This window comes from Dermochelys coriacea, chromosome 1, assembly GCF_009764565.3.
Source record: "Dermochelys coriacea isolate rDerCor1 chromosome 1, rDerCor1.pri.v4, whole genome shotgun sequence".
In the NCBI taxonomy this organism is placed as follows: Eukaryota; Metazoa; Chordata; order Testudines; family Dermochelyidae; genus Dermochelys; species Dermochelys coriacea.
Genome location: NC_050068.2, coordinates 264,164,165 through 264,178,334, shown reverse-complemented (window position 1 = coordinate 264,178,334; position 14,170 = coordinate 264,164,165). Strand labels below are relative to the sequence as shown.

At 44.9% G+C, this 14,170-nt stretch overlaps 1 protein-coding gene across 4 annotated transcripts in view; it reads right to left on the bottom strand.

Moving 5' to 3' along the window:
- Positions 1-14,170, bottom strand: part of GRIN2B (glutamate ionotropic receptor NMDA type subunit 2B) — a 291,558-nt gene that overhangs the window by 23,216 nt on the left and 254,172 nt on the right. For all 4 annotated transcript variants that reach the window (XM_038386872.2, XM_038386873.2, XM_038386874.2 and 1 more), the window contains one exon: positions 11,297-11,526. In XM_038386872.2, the coding sequence (XP_038242800.1) occupies positions 11,297-11,526 (230 nt within the window). The remainder of the gene's footprint in view (positions 1-11,296; positions 11,527-14,170) is intronic.

Here is a 14,170-nt window from a genome sequence, read left to right as displayed (position 1 = left end):
ATGTGTGTGTGAGAAAGAGAGAGAGATTTCATTTTCCACTTGTTGCCAAAGATAATTCATCTTCATTTAGTGTCCGAAGGTATCCAGCCACGTGCTCAGTGAACCAGAAGCTGCTGTGTGGCTTTCCCCCAGCATCGAGCTTCTCCTAGAAATTAGAGCTGGAAAAGACCCACTCGGTCATCTAGTCCATCTACTGGCCTGGGCAGGGCTGTTCCTGACAGTACGTTTTCGAGTGCTTTGTCAAGTCTACATGTCCCACAGGACAGGTCTACATGTCCCACAGAACAGGACTTCCATCACTTATCTTGGAAAATGGCTTCACAGCTTAACAGAGCTCAGTCTTAGGAAATCGTTCCTAATAATCAGCCTACATTTTCCCTTTCTGAATCTCATCTCATTACTCCTACCTATATCACTGTTTCCCATGCGAGGTGAGCCCTCATTTGGCTTATGTTTGGTTGATTCACATGGTGCACTAGGTCTCCGCATCATCCCCACTTGGGACCAATCTGACTGTGACCTTTACAAAGGTGTCACATTAAAAAACAAACAAATCAAAACCAAAAGATACACCATTGCTTCTGTTGAGATGTATGCTTATAATCACCCTGGTCACTTTGCTTCTGGACAGTATCCCTTTGCCCCCTCCTTCATCTTTGTTTTTTTTTAGATTTGGAGCAGAGACCATGCCTTGATCCACAGCCGCCAACTTTCCAATGTGCCAGGGGAGGTGGGTGCTGGACCCCCAGTTCTACCCCAGTCCCCACCCCCACTCCACCCCTTCCCCGAAGGCCCAACCCCCACCCCGCCTCTTCCGGCCCCGTTCTGGCCCCTCTCCCAAGCACGCCACACCCTTGCTCCTCCCCCTTGCCCCCCAGAGCCGCCTGCACATGGCAAAAAGGCTGATTGCAGTCGGTGAGAGGTGTGAGGAGGGAAGGGGAGGTGCTGATCAGCGGGGCCTGCTGGCAGGTGGGAGGTGCTGGGCAGGAAGCTGAAAAGGGGGCTGCCAGTGGGTGCTCAGCACCCAGCATTTCTTACCCCGGTTGTTCCAGCCCTGGAGTAGCCACGGAGTTGGCACCTATGCCTTGATCTGTAATTGGAAAGTGCCTAATACATTTTTAGAGCTACTGGAATCTATATCATCATTATCATCAGAGACTGCATCTGTATTCCTTTCCTTCTAATGGCTTGTCTACACACAAAACTTGTACCGCCCCAGGGGGACACAGTTATATTTGTTTAAAGGTGCCTCACACCTGCACAGCTCATTTCCATAAGCTGTGTTGGTATAAGGCACCTAAAGAGTTACATAGGCACAAAATCTGTGTGTAGGGCAGGCTTAAGAGACAGCTCTGCTCATTCCTTAGTTAATAAGAGTTCCCTCATACAGACACTTCTCAAGCTTCAGTCCCAGCTTGTCCTCCTCACCTCCACTCAGACACCAGACTTTTCCATTTCAGACACTTTTTCTTCCCAAGACTGAACCCAGAGTCCCTTCCAGGTGGCTGCAAACATGCAGTTCCTCCCTTTTTCCCATCCCCACATTTCCTCTCCCCCCACTGTATTTCCCCATCAGTCCTTCCATATACCCCATGACAGGATTCAAACCCAGGACTCCAGTGGTGAAACATTGGTCCCTTGACGTCTCCTATCATTTACAATGAAAAAATACACTGCCTTGATTCTAACGTGTGAGGGGACAATGCCATATCTAACATACAGCGTCGGGAGGTCCTGAAAATGCATTCAGTTCCCTCAGGCCTTGCTCTTGTGGTTTATCATATTCACAAATACCCTTTGGTGTTCCAAATCCCCTGGCCTTCTTGGGCACAGTGCCTTGCTCTGGGTACTGCTTAGATGAGTCTCAAGGGACGTATCAGTGTTAATGCTGCTGACTGTGCTGCTGACTGTAACAACACTGGCAAAGAATTAGATTAAACTCCCCCACTAAGGTGCTGGGAAAGGGTCAGTTTCCACTTAGCAAATGCGCAAGATGCAAGAATGTCAGCGGGTGAAATACTGACACCACTGGGTCAGGCAAAGGAACAGAGCAAACTGGGAACAATTCAGAGGTGAAAAAAAAAAGGAAGGAAGTTCAAAAATAGCAAGTTTAAAAATAGTTGTCCTTGTAAAATGGCTGAGATGAAAGCAGCAATCCAATTGGTGGAAGCAGCTTCCATCACATGTAATTATTGCCAAAGAAATGCTCACAGTAGGTCTCTTCAATGACTGGATCGCTATGCACATGTCAGGTCCGAGCAGTCTCTGTACTAAATGGATCACTACCGACCTCAAGGCTGCATAGCCTCTTCTCTGACCAAACTGCATCTCAGGGCTATTTATCACCCACATCACCATGCACTCGCTGGGGCTAGGTAACCCCTTCACTGACTCAGTCGCGACACACACATCACAGTTCTGCAGCCTCTTCATGACCAGGCCTTTGCACACACACTCACCACCAAAACACCATATATACATCAGGACTAGATCACTATATGTACAGTCCATGCAGCCTCTTCACCACAGGGCTGACATGCTTCATCAGTGCACACCCATCGGACTATACAGCCCCACCCCAGTCAGTTCTCTAGATGCGCCACAAACCTCTTCACCAAAAGAAATCCATGCACCCACTGGGATCACTTAGCCTCTCAATCAAGCAGAACACAAAGGCCACTTCACACACTAACACATGATACGATAAGCACAGACTTAGGCTTGTCCACATTTAAACTGCTATAGCGGCACAGCTGTGCCTCTGTAGCACTATCTATGCTGATGGGAGGGATGCTCTTGTCAGCACAGGTGGTAGCGAGGTCAACAGAAGAATTCTTCCATCTACCTAGCACTGTCAACACAGGGACTTAGGTCAGCTTAACAACAGTGCTCAGGGATGTGGATGTTTCACACCCCTGAGCGACATAGTTATGCTGTCCTAATTTTCCTGTGTAGAACAGGCCATATGTGTTACAATTCAGTGGGTTACCAGATATGAGTTAAAACAGGGTATCCGTAGCTTTTATTTGTGAACATGCATGTGTAGAGGGTGTGGGTCATTCATTCTATGGGCCACCCCTCCCAACATGAAATCCTACCATACATTCTCTATTATGCAGTCAACCTCCCACTAAAATACAATGGGGGGGAAAGCCGTGTAATAAACTCCCAGGCAAACAGTGAGAAGGAAATAAAGTGAGATTCCACTTGGAAAAGTGCACACACACGTTAGGGGAAATATAATCAGAAGCATAGATATTCAATGAGAGGGAGAAGCCTGGGATTCAATAATAGTGAAAAAGATCCAGGGGTGACAGTGGACAGCACATTACACAGGAGTTTGAAAAACAATCTGACTGCAATGAATAGAGCTGATCAAAAATATTAAGTTTTCTGACCAATCAAGGAGACGCATTTTTTGCACAAATTTTTGTAAAAAAATTCAATTTCTGACCAGCTTTACTAAAGAAGGCCAATGAAGTTCTGGGATTTATATTCAAAGTTATGTGATGACGGAACAGAGCGCTAGTAGTGGCTAACCTGCCCCTGCTGCAAGCTGATCTGCACATGGGCGTGGAGTACTGGACACTGAGATGAAAGCCTGGCCCCATTGACTTCAGGGGAACCCGGATTTTACCCTGAGTAATTGTAAACCATAGAATTCTCTTCAGAGTAACTTTAAAAACGACCATTACTTATACTGCAGTATCATCCAAAGGTCCCGGTAAGAATCAGGGCTACCTTTCACTAGGCTTTGTATAAATACATAGTAAAACAGAGTCCCTGCCCCATACAACTTGCAATCTACATTATTGAAAAGATAAATGTAGCATCAGGTTGTGCCCATTGCTAACCTAAGCAACCCAATGGTCTTTTTTCATGTCACCCACATCCTCCCTTTCTTGGATCATGAAGCTTCAGAGTTAAAAGCCCATTGAGATGCATGAAGCAGTTCACAGCTCACAGACTGTAAACTCTCCTAAGGCAGCAGAGCCATTGTCTTTTATTTGGCTGCAAAGTGCCACACACATTTTATTGATTAGTTATATTGTTCCAAAACGACATAACTAATCAATAAAAATAATCTTCGTTTCTTCCTCTGCTGGCTTATTCGGAAGCAGGAAACAGAACGAATCATTGTTCCTTTTTATTACACCACTCAGAAGGCTGGCATTTCCCAGACTGCCAGCCAAATGAACAGGTAGGTGGCCAAATAAAGCTGCAATCCCCAAAGGGTTAATACTGAATGAAGATTACAAGAGAAAAAGGGTCAGAAAATAGTTAGTGATGCCAGTGATGTGCCAAGTGCAGTAAGGGTAGATTATAGATTCACAGATTCCAAGGCCAGATGGGACCACTGTGAACATCTAGTCTGCCATCCTACCTAACACAGAGGAAGTTAGGGATAGAGTGAATCCCGTCATTCTGCCATGAGTGCAGCAAAGCCCAAGAAGTTGCATCTCCCTTTGCTTGAAGGGATGAATCAAACCCAGAGCCTTACTCAGCACATTTGCTCCTCCTGTGTCTCATCCGCTGAAATTCCTGACAGAACCACATTTGTACTGCCATTAATTCTGAAGAGCCGCATTAGAAGTTTTTACTGCCATTAACCCCTGCAGAGCCATGGAAGAGAGAGGATCCTGTGAGTCAAAGCTAAAGTTTAGCTAAAGCTAAACATCATAGCCTCGCCATGTCCCAAACCATTCTTGTTTGAGTGGAGGTTTAAAAAAAAAGAGAGAAATGAAAGAAGAAAGGGGAGAGGGAGAAAGAGAGTGTTTCAAACCCTGCCGAGGATCCTGTGAGTCAAAGCTAAAGTTTAGCTAAAGCTAAATATCATAGCCTCGCCATGTCCCAAACCATTCTTGTTTGAGTGGAGGTTTAAAAAAAAGAGAGAAATGAAAGAAGAAAGGGGAGAGGGAGAAAGAGAGTGTTTCAAACCCTGCCGATTTTAAACATCCATAGCTTCAAATCCAATTTTCTTCAAGCACAGTGGCTTGTTTTGAGGATCTCACTGAAACTTGAAAATCAAGCCCAGCCTGAAGACTGTACAATTTGTGCTGTAACTCACTGTATGTATAAGGGGAAATAAGAAATTCCAATTTGACTGTTATTATACATCTTAGTAACTGACAATTTATAATGATGTGCAGAGAGATCATCAGATGGCATAGAAGTTGAGACATTCAGAGTTAAAAGTGAACCTTGACTCTAAATCTTGTGTTGTACAGTTCATAACATATACTATATTATGCAGTGATAGAAAGCTCTGCAGATGTGCATCTAATGTTAACTAGAAAGGTTACTTTTACACAGAACACAGCACCCAATTCAACTTATGTATGGCAAACAGTCTTGCTGGAGAAGCAGTGGAGAAAGAAATGCAATCCTATTCCATTACAGAATTCTGTTTTCCAAATAGGATGTGACATAAGGCAGGATTCTATGAGCATGTGAGATAAACCCTGCTTTACTTGCAACAATACAGAGTTAAAGTTGCTGTGTGATCTTTAACTATGAATTGCCTGACTTTTGTCCAGCTAACTCATAACCTCAGCTGAGGTCGCTTGAACAGCACAATTGTGCTGCCACGGAAACAGCTGCACAATTTCCACCTATTCAAGTTGCTGCATACAAGCCTCTTTTTGTCACATAAATCCACACAAATATCACAAAAAAAATTGCGTTAGTGTTAAGTGTTCCTCCTACAAGTTCCACTACTACCTCCAAACACATGGCCAGAAGTTTCCCCTCCTGCAGGTCTTTTAAGATGCGCAGAAGATGAGCCCTACTTAGGAGATCTGTAAACATAGAAGGTTCCCACCTGGCATTCTTCCTTGCCTCCTCCTGAGCAGAGATCTGCTATATACGACCACACAGCCCAGCAAAACACTTGGGCATGTGCTTAGCTTTAATCATGTGAGTTGCAGTCCATTGACTTTAATGTGGCTAGTCACATGCTCAAAGTTAAGCACGTGCTTAAGTGCTTTGCATATCTGAGGGCCTGGTCGTATAACTCAGGTTTAATGTGCTGCACAGCCCATGGGGCCTTCACCTTAACATTTCATTAACTTCTTAAAAAATTGTAAATACATGTGAAACCTAGACAATCTACATTAATTTACCAGGAGCTAGATGGCCATTTCTGTGTACTTTATGTCAATTATGAGATGATTATTTTCGTGCTTTGCTTTACTAGGTTCTTAGGCATTTTCAACCAATGTATAGACCCTATTTATTTTCTTGAATTTATTTTTAATTAATTTTTCTCATCTCTACGGGCATTATTTATATGCACTGCTGGCCGTTCTCATTTGCTTTTATTCTATTACTACTGTATATGAATGGAAATGTGTTTGTAGCCAGCAGATTATTTCAAATATTATTTCATGTATGTTCTGATTTCTGTATTTATTGCCTTCAGAAAACTCAACTACAGCAGCCACTTATTTCTCCAAGCCCGTCTGAAACACTTATTATCAGAAACCAGGTTATGACCCCTAATTAAAGCCAGGAAAAATCCAGGCCCAAGAGCTGGATGCAGAACTCTGAAGCAGGGACATTTGGCAAGAAGGCAAACAGCTACAAGAGGGGTAGAGCCTATCGGGACACTAGAAACTGGAACGCATTTGGTGAGGTGATCTACCTCTCTGGGAGAGGAGAGCCCGCAGAGCGGTTAGATTTCTATTGACCTCGCTAATGTAGAAGCTTGGACTTTGAGCACTTACTGGTAGTTCAAGTAGGCCACAATTGCTGAGTTGTCTGTCCAGACTAGGACTTCCTGGCCTGCATGAAAGAAAGCAGAGCCAGCTCTACGTTTTTTGCTGCCCCGAGCAGCAAAAAAAAAAACAAAAAACACCTGCCGAATACACCGCCGCCGGAGAGAACAGGAACATAGGAGGGAGCTGCTGCCAAATTGCTGCCGGGGCTGCTGCCGGAGTGCCACCCCAAACTTTTTGGCCCAGGGACACATCTGGGAATAGAAACTGTATGGCGGGCCATGAATGCTCACAAAATTGGGGTTGGGGTGAGGGAGGAGGTGAGGGCTCTGTTGGGGGTGCGAGCTCCAGGGTGGGGCCAGAAATGAGGAGTTCAGGGTGCAGGAGGGGGCTTTGGGCTGGGAGAATCGGGTGTGGAGGGGTGAGGGCTCTGGCTGGGGGTGCAGGATCTGGGGTGGGGCTTGGGATGAGGAGTTGGGGGTGTAGGAGGGTGCTCTGGGCTGGAACTGAGGCAGAGCACCCTCCTACACCCCAAACTCCTCATCCCCAGCCCCACCCCAGAGCCCACACCCCCAGCCAGAGCCTCCACCTGCCATTCCCTCACCCCAGCCCAAAACCCCTCCTGCATGGGTGGGAGGGGGATCAGGGCTGGGGCAGAAGGTTGGGATGTGGGGAGAGGCTCAGGGGTGCAGGCTCCAAGTGGCCCTTACCTCAAGCGGCTTCTGGAAGCAGCGGCATGTCTCTTCTCCAGCTCCTACGCTGAGGGTCAGCCAGGCGGCTCTGCATGCTGCCCTGTTTGCAGGCACTGCCCCTATAGCTCCCATTGGAACACTGGAGGGGGACTTTGGAATGGGGCCATTGGAGCGCATAGGAGCCAGAGAGGGCCATGCCGTGGCTTCCGGGAGCTGCATGGAGTGGCCCCCAACCCTGCTCACCGGCTGGAGTGCCAGAGCGGGGCCATGTGGTTGCTTCCAGGAGCCGTGTGGAGCAGTCCCTGACCTTGCTCCACGGCTAGAGCAGGGTAAGCCCTAGACCCCACTCCTCAGCAGGAGCTCGAGGGCCAGCTTAAAATGGCTGGCGATCCAGCCCATGGGCCATAGTTTGCCCACCCCTGGTCTAGCACCTTTTCTAGAGCACATCCTTACATCCAAGGAGACACTATCAGTGGAAATGTCCTCAACAGTAGTTGCCTTGAACTTGACTGATGATAGAAAGCCACAGCTGCTGATAGTCTCTTTTTCCTTCTTATTATATCTGGCATGCTGGACTCCTCAACAGTTAAGGTGCTGGGATCCTCAACCTACCATCTTCATGCTATTAAAGGCTTTTGCTAGCAGGTTCAAGAAGTCTCTGAGAGGAACGGGAGGAAGGCCAATATCCCTTACAGTGACCAGACCCTCAGCATTAGCTTGGGCTATTTTGTCCCCTGACTCGTCTTGCTAGAGGCACCTGTCCCTCTCCAGAAAATGTGACAGGCTGGGAGGTTTTTGCTGCCCCAGTGATTGCCAAGGGCAAGATTTCAGTGATTTAGCATGTTGGGGAAAGAGACTCCCAGAAAGCCTAGGTGTCCTTGATTCCTTGCAAGGATGTGCATTTGTTCTCTTCTTGGCTTTCTGTGGTTTGTCAGCTATTGTCTCCTCACAGTATCCTTTCTGCCTAACCAACTGGGACAATGCAGCATTCAAGTCCTATTTAAATCCTGTATTGAAAGTGTAAGTGGGTCATAAGTGACATATGAACTTTGTGGGGGGCCCTCTGCACAGGGGTGAATTTCAACCAGATAGACTAGGGCATTTAACAACTGCTCAAGGACATATGGATTGCTGCTTGAAAATTCTGTCATTGCTTGTTTGTGCCTCTTCAGGTATGAAGTGAGTGAAAATCTATTAAGATGTAGTCCTAGCTTATTTACTTAGAGGGCTTTTGGCTGAAGTAGAGCTTTCCTGGCCTCCCCCTCACTGGGCATTGGCAGGGTACATTGCAGAGTAAAGCTTGGGCCTGAAATTACATGAAACCCCCTGAATTGTTGCTAGGCCAGTTGCACCTGGTTCCAGATTTTGTGGCAAAACTTTGCAATTCTAACCCTGATGCACCATCGGCACTGAAAGCCATGTTTGTGTGACACACTGATTAGCTGAATATGTTCTGTCTATCTTCTCTGTTCTGATAAACTTGGTTGTTGTGTAGAAAATATCCAAAACAATTATAAATGTATAAACAAAGTGGGGGAAAGAGGACCCAGACCCACTTCATTCCAGCAACCCTACAATAACATCCTCAACAATATGGCCAAGGTCCAGTGCCCTCCATGAATCTGAAGCTGTGTAATTTGCCTCAGAATCAACTTCATATTTTATATACACCTCCTCATGGTTGTGAAGAATACCTTAAAAATATGCATAGAGTGCAAACAGATGATTAGTTGTCTTCCTGAGTTTGCAGGCATCCTGAAACAAGACTTGGAGGTGCACTCAGTTCAATGGGTTGTTAATGGTGAAACCTAATAACACCACATTAATGGCAACACTTAACTGTTTTAGTGATGATCATTTTAGTAGAAACTTCCAGCTAGCATGTTTATCCCACAATCCCGTACAATGTCCAGGCTTTCTCTGGTGTCAAAAGCCCCAATTATCCCTCACCCAGCTGCCAAAACTTCCAGCTTTCTGCCTGACTGCTTCTAGCCTGCAGTAACGTGTTGTTAATACAAAAAGCTGAAATGTGAGAATGTGGAGACAGCATGAAACAAAGTGAAGATATTATCAAAACAAACACCACGAGGGCTACTGTACAGATTGGGGTTATTCATTGACGTATTTCATTCCTTTAAAAATGCTATTTTTAAAAAAATGTACATGAATCTGTCACAGAACTTCCAGGCTGCTGCACAGAAGTATTGTCTACATTAGGGGACCTGGCCCCAGAACCGAGTCTATCTTGTCATGGAATAGATGGGCCCTTGACTATAACAAGCCAGGTTTGCAATAGCAAGCCAGTGTGTACAGTCAAGTTCTTACTAGTCACCATATGATAACAAAAGGGTTTGCAGCTTCATGTTTAGAGGCCATCCTACAGCAATAAATCATAAGAACGGCAATACCGGGTCAGACCAAAGGTCCATCAAGCCCAGTATCCTGTCCTCTGACAGTGGCCAATGGCAGGTGCCCCAGAGGGAATGAACAGACAGGTTATTATCAAGTGATCCCTGCCCTGTCACCCAATCCCAGCTTCTGGCAAACAGGGGCTAGGGACAGCATTCCTGCCCATCCTGGCTAATAGCCATTGATGGACCTATCATCTATGAATCTATTTAGCTCCCTTTTGAACCCTGTTATAGTATTTGCCTTCACAATACTCGGGCAAGGAGTTCCAGAGGTTGACTGTCCGTTGCATGAAAAAATACTTTCTTGTGTTTGTTTTAAACCTGCTACCTAGTAATTTTATTTGGTGGCCCCTTGTTCTTGTATTATGAGAAGAAGTAAATAACACTTCCTTCTTTACTTCTCTATACCACTCATGATTTTATAGACCTCTGTCATATCCCCCCTCAGTCGCCTCTTTTCCAAGCTGAAAAGTCCCAGTCTTATTAATCTCTCCTCATACGGAAGCCGTTCCATACCCCTAATCATTTTTTTTGCCCTTTTCTGAACCTTTTCTAATTCCAATATATCCTTTTTGAGATGGGGTGACCACATCTGCACGCAGTATTCAAGGTGTGGGCGTACCATGGATTTATACAGAGGCAATATGATATTTTCTGTCTTATTATCTATCCCTTTCTTGATCATTCCCAACATTCTGTTCGCTTTTTTGACTGCCGCTGCACATTGAGTGGATGATTTCAGAGAACTATCCACAGTGACTCCAAGGTCTCTTTCTTGGGTGGTAACAGCTAATTTAGACCCCATCATTGTATATGTATAGTTAGGATTACGTTTTCTAATGTGCATTACTTTGTAGTTATCAACATTAACAGTTTGAGCAGCCCTTGGTTGAATAACAAACTCCAGGCTAACAAACAAGAACCTACAGCAGCATACTCATGAGTACCCATATAATAAAAATAAACCAGGGTGCACGGCCAAGTGCTCATAAACAACCCTACCCTAACAAACCAGTGAGCACTGTCCTGCACACATCAGAGCAAACCAACGTGTACCGCCCAGCATAAGTGATTACTCTGAGATAACAAAAACCAGTGTGTGTAAACAAGGGATAGAAAACTGTTCAGAAAAGAAAAGCATTTCTGTTTTGAGTTTCTAAGTGTCTATTCATAACAGTGAGCATTAAAATACAGGACCAGACCCTCCACTGGTGTAAATCAGTGCATGGACTAATGTCAATAGATCTCGACTCATTTATACTAGCAGAGGATCTGGCCCACAGATTTTATAACATAATATCCAATACTGTTACCCATTCATTCTTTGCACAGTGCTTTGAACATGTAAAGTGCAACTATTTTTCAGTGATCAGTCTTAGCACTATTTATCCCAGACACTGCATCAATGCATTGGTTGCCAATTAGAATGGGCTAGAGAGGGTGAAAGATGCTTTCAAGTTTGGAATGGATCAGTTACCTTTTTGTCGCTCAGTCCAGACACTTGGTCCACGTACTCTTCTTGGATCATGAAGGCAGCCAGGTTGGCAGTATAACTAGCCAGGAAGATGACAGCAAAGAAGGCCCACACAGACACCATGATCTTGCTAGTGGTACCTTTGGGATTCTGCACTGGCACCGAGTTGTTAAACACCAAACCCCACAGCAACCAGATAGCTTTGCCAATGGTGAAAGAGGGTCCACCTGGCTCTGGAGTGACAAAGGAATAAAATACAGGCAGTGAAAACCTCAGGATAAGCAAACTGCAGTTCTACTTACTCATGCAACTTGATCACTGGATTAATATTTCTGTCTGTTCCAACAGCTGTAATGCACTCACATGTGTCCTTGCAGTGGCACTAAAGAGCAGCCTCACTCTGAAAAGTGACTTTGTAATAAATGGCAACATGGACTTCCATGTTTATCATGTCTCCAGGATTTTGTTGACAAATTAGTACAGTTTACAAGGAAAAAAGATGCTTTTTTCTAACTCCTAACTGCCCTTGGAATCTGAAAACCAAACTGTTCCTTTCTGCTTTGGGCATCATCACTAGCAATAAAGATTCTGCCAGATGAATTCTGCCCTCTCTTATAGCTGTTCAACACCACTGCCATCCAATTACTCCCTCAGGGATGCGCATGCAAACTAGCATCCTTAGTGGGTTGGCCCAGGCATAAGTAAGTGCCCAACCTGAAGACCACAGGGTTGCACAAGTAGCCCTACAAATGGATATCCCTTTGCCATTATGTTGATGATGCATGAGCCAGAAAGGAGCCCAGCTCTATCTCCCTGAGCTGTGTTGGCTCTGAGGGGCAGACAGTAGTAAAAAATAGACAGATCTTACTTTTTCAGAAAGTCAGCAGCTCTGATTCTGAATCTGACACGCAAGGAACAGATCTGCCATGCAAGAAGGGACTATTTTTACATAGTCACTTTTCAGAGTAGAACCTCACTCTAACTATAACAAACACATCTGGGAATGTAGCACTCAGCTTATCATTTTGAAAACTCAGAATATGAAAACTGTAAAGTTCTTATGGCAACCTTATGCATATACCAGACACAGTGCTAGAGATCTCTGAGAGACAGACTGGAGTTTTCCCCCACAAGGTTGGGAGAGAGATTATAATTGGAATTACTCCAAGAGTTCTTCTCAGGAAGCAACTGTCCAAGTGGGAGCTCCACTACACATGTGACCCTCTGGTGTCAGCTCAGCTCAGCTAACTGGTATAGTAACAATATCTAGCTCCTATATAGCACTTTACAGGGAGGTCCATATCATTATCCCCATTTTACAGATAGCTAAAGTGAGGCACAAAGAGTTGAACTGACTTGCCCAAGGTCACCTAGCAAAGTCCAGTGACCAAGTCAGGAATAGCACCCAGGTCTCCTGAGTCCCAGTCCAGCGCACTATCCATCAGGCCCCACAGTGTGGTATTGAAAAGATAGGGCCATACTCCCATCTGCTGCATCGGTGGAGCATCTAGTTCTAGCAGTGGTGCTACACTTAAATATAGTCTTTGTGCTGTTTATGGTGACTTTGTGCTGTTTATGTGACCTCTACAGAGGAGCACAAGGGAGGGAAGATTTCTTGCACCTTCTCTTCCACCCATGTCATGCTAGCTACACCCTAGTCCTTCGAGATAACCAATTGTTTTATTTAAAATATAACTTTAAATGCAACTGGCCCACTTCTACCCTTGGAGGTGCACACACAACTCCAGCTGACTCCAGTGGGGATGTATCAGCTGTCAAAATTGGATCCTCCATATGAAATGGAGACAAGTTAGCTATTGTGAGAAATATACATTTTTGGACTTCCTGGCTTTCTGAGTGCTTATAACTGTAATGTTAGTAAGACATTAGCATGGTTTTGTGCATTGCATTAATTTATTATTAAGAAAAAAGAAGAGAGAGAGGCTAAAAATGGGATTTTCAAAATGCCCTCATAATTTAGGGGTGCAAGTCCCACTGATTATCAGTGCCTAGATCACTAAGGGTATAGCTACACTGTAATTAAACACCTGCAGCTGACTTGTGCCAGCTGACTCCAGCTAAGGGGCTTGGGCTAAGGGGCTGTTTAATTGCCGAGCAGACTTTTGGGCTTGGGCTGCAGCCCAAGCTCTGGGACCTCCCACCTTGCAGCTCGAGTCCAAACGTCTACACTGCAATTAAACAGCCTCTAAGCCCGAACCCCACAAGCCTGAATCAGCTGGCACAGGCAAGCTGCCTGTTTTTAATTGCAGTGTAGACATCCCCGTAAGTGCATTTGAAAATTCCACCCAAAAACACTAATCTCTCAACCGATTTCACTGCATATTTTCACAACTGCATTGTCAACCACAGAACCACACAGCGATGGGAGTATCAAAGTAACCTTAACTAGAGCATTAGCGACCAAGCAATGCCCCTCTGCCATGTACATTGGTCAAACTGGACAGACCCTACGTAAAAGAATAAATAGACACAAGTCAGACGTCAAGAATTATAACATTCAAAAACCAGTTGGAGAACACTTCAATCTCTATGGTCACATGATTACAGACCTAAAAGTCGCAATTCTTCAACAAAAAAACTTCAAAAACAGACTCCAAAGAGAGACTGCTGAATTAGAATTAATTTCTAAACTGGACACCATTACATTAGGCTTGAATAAAGACTGGGAGTGGATGTGTCATTACACAAAGTAAAACTATTTCCCCATGTTTATTCCCCCTCCTCCGACCCCACCCTTCCTCAGACATTCTTGTCAACTGCTGGAAATGGCCCACCTTGATTATCACTACAAAAGGTTTTTTTTCTCTCCTGCTGGTAATAGCTCACCTTACCTGATCACTCTCCTTACAGTGTGTA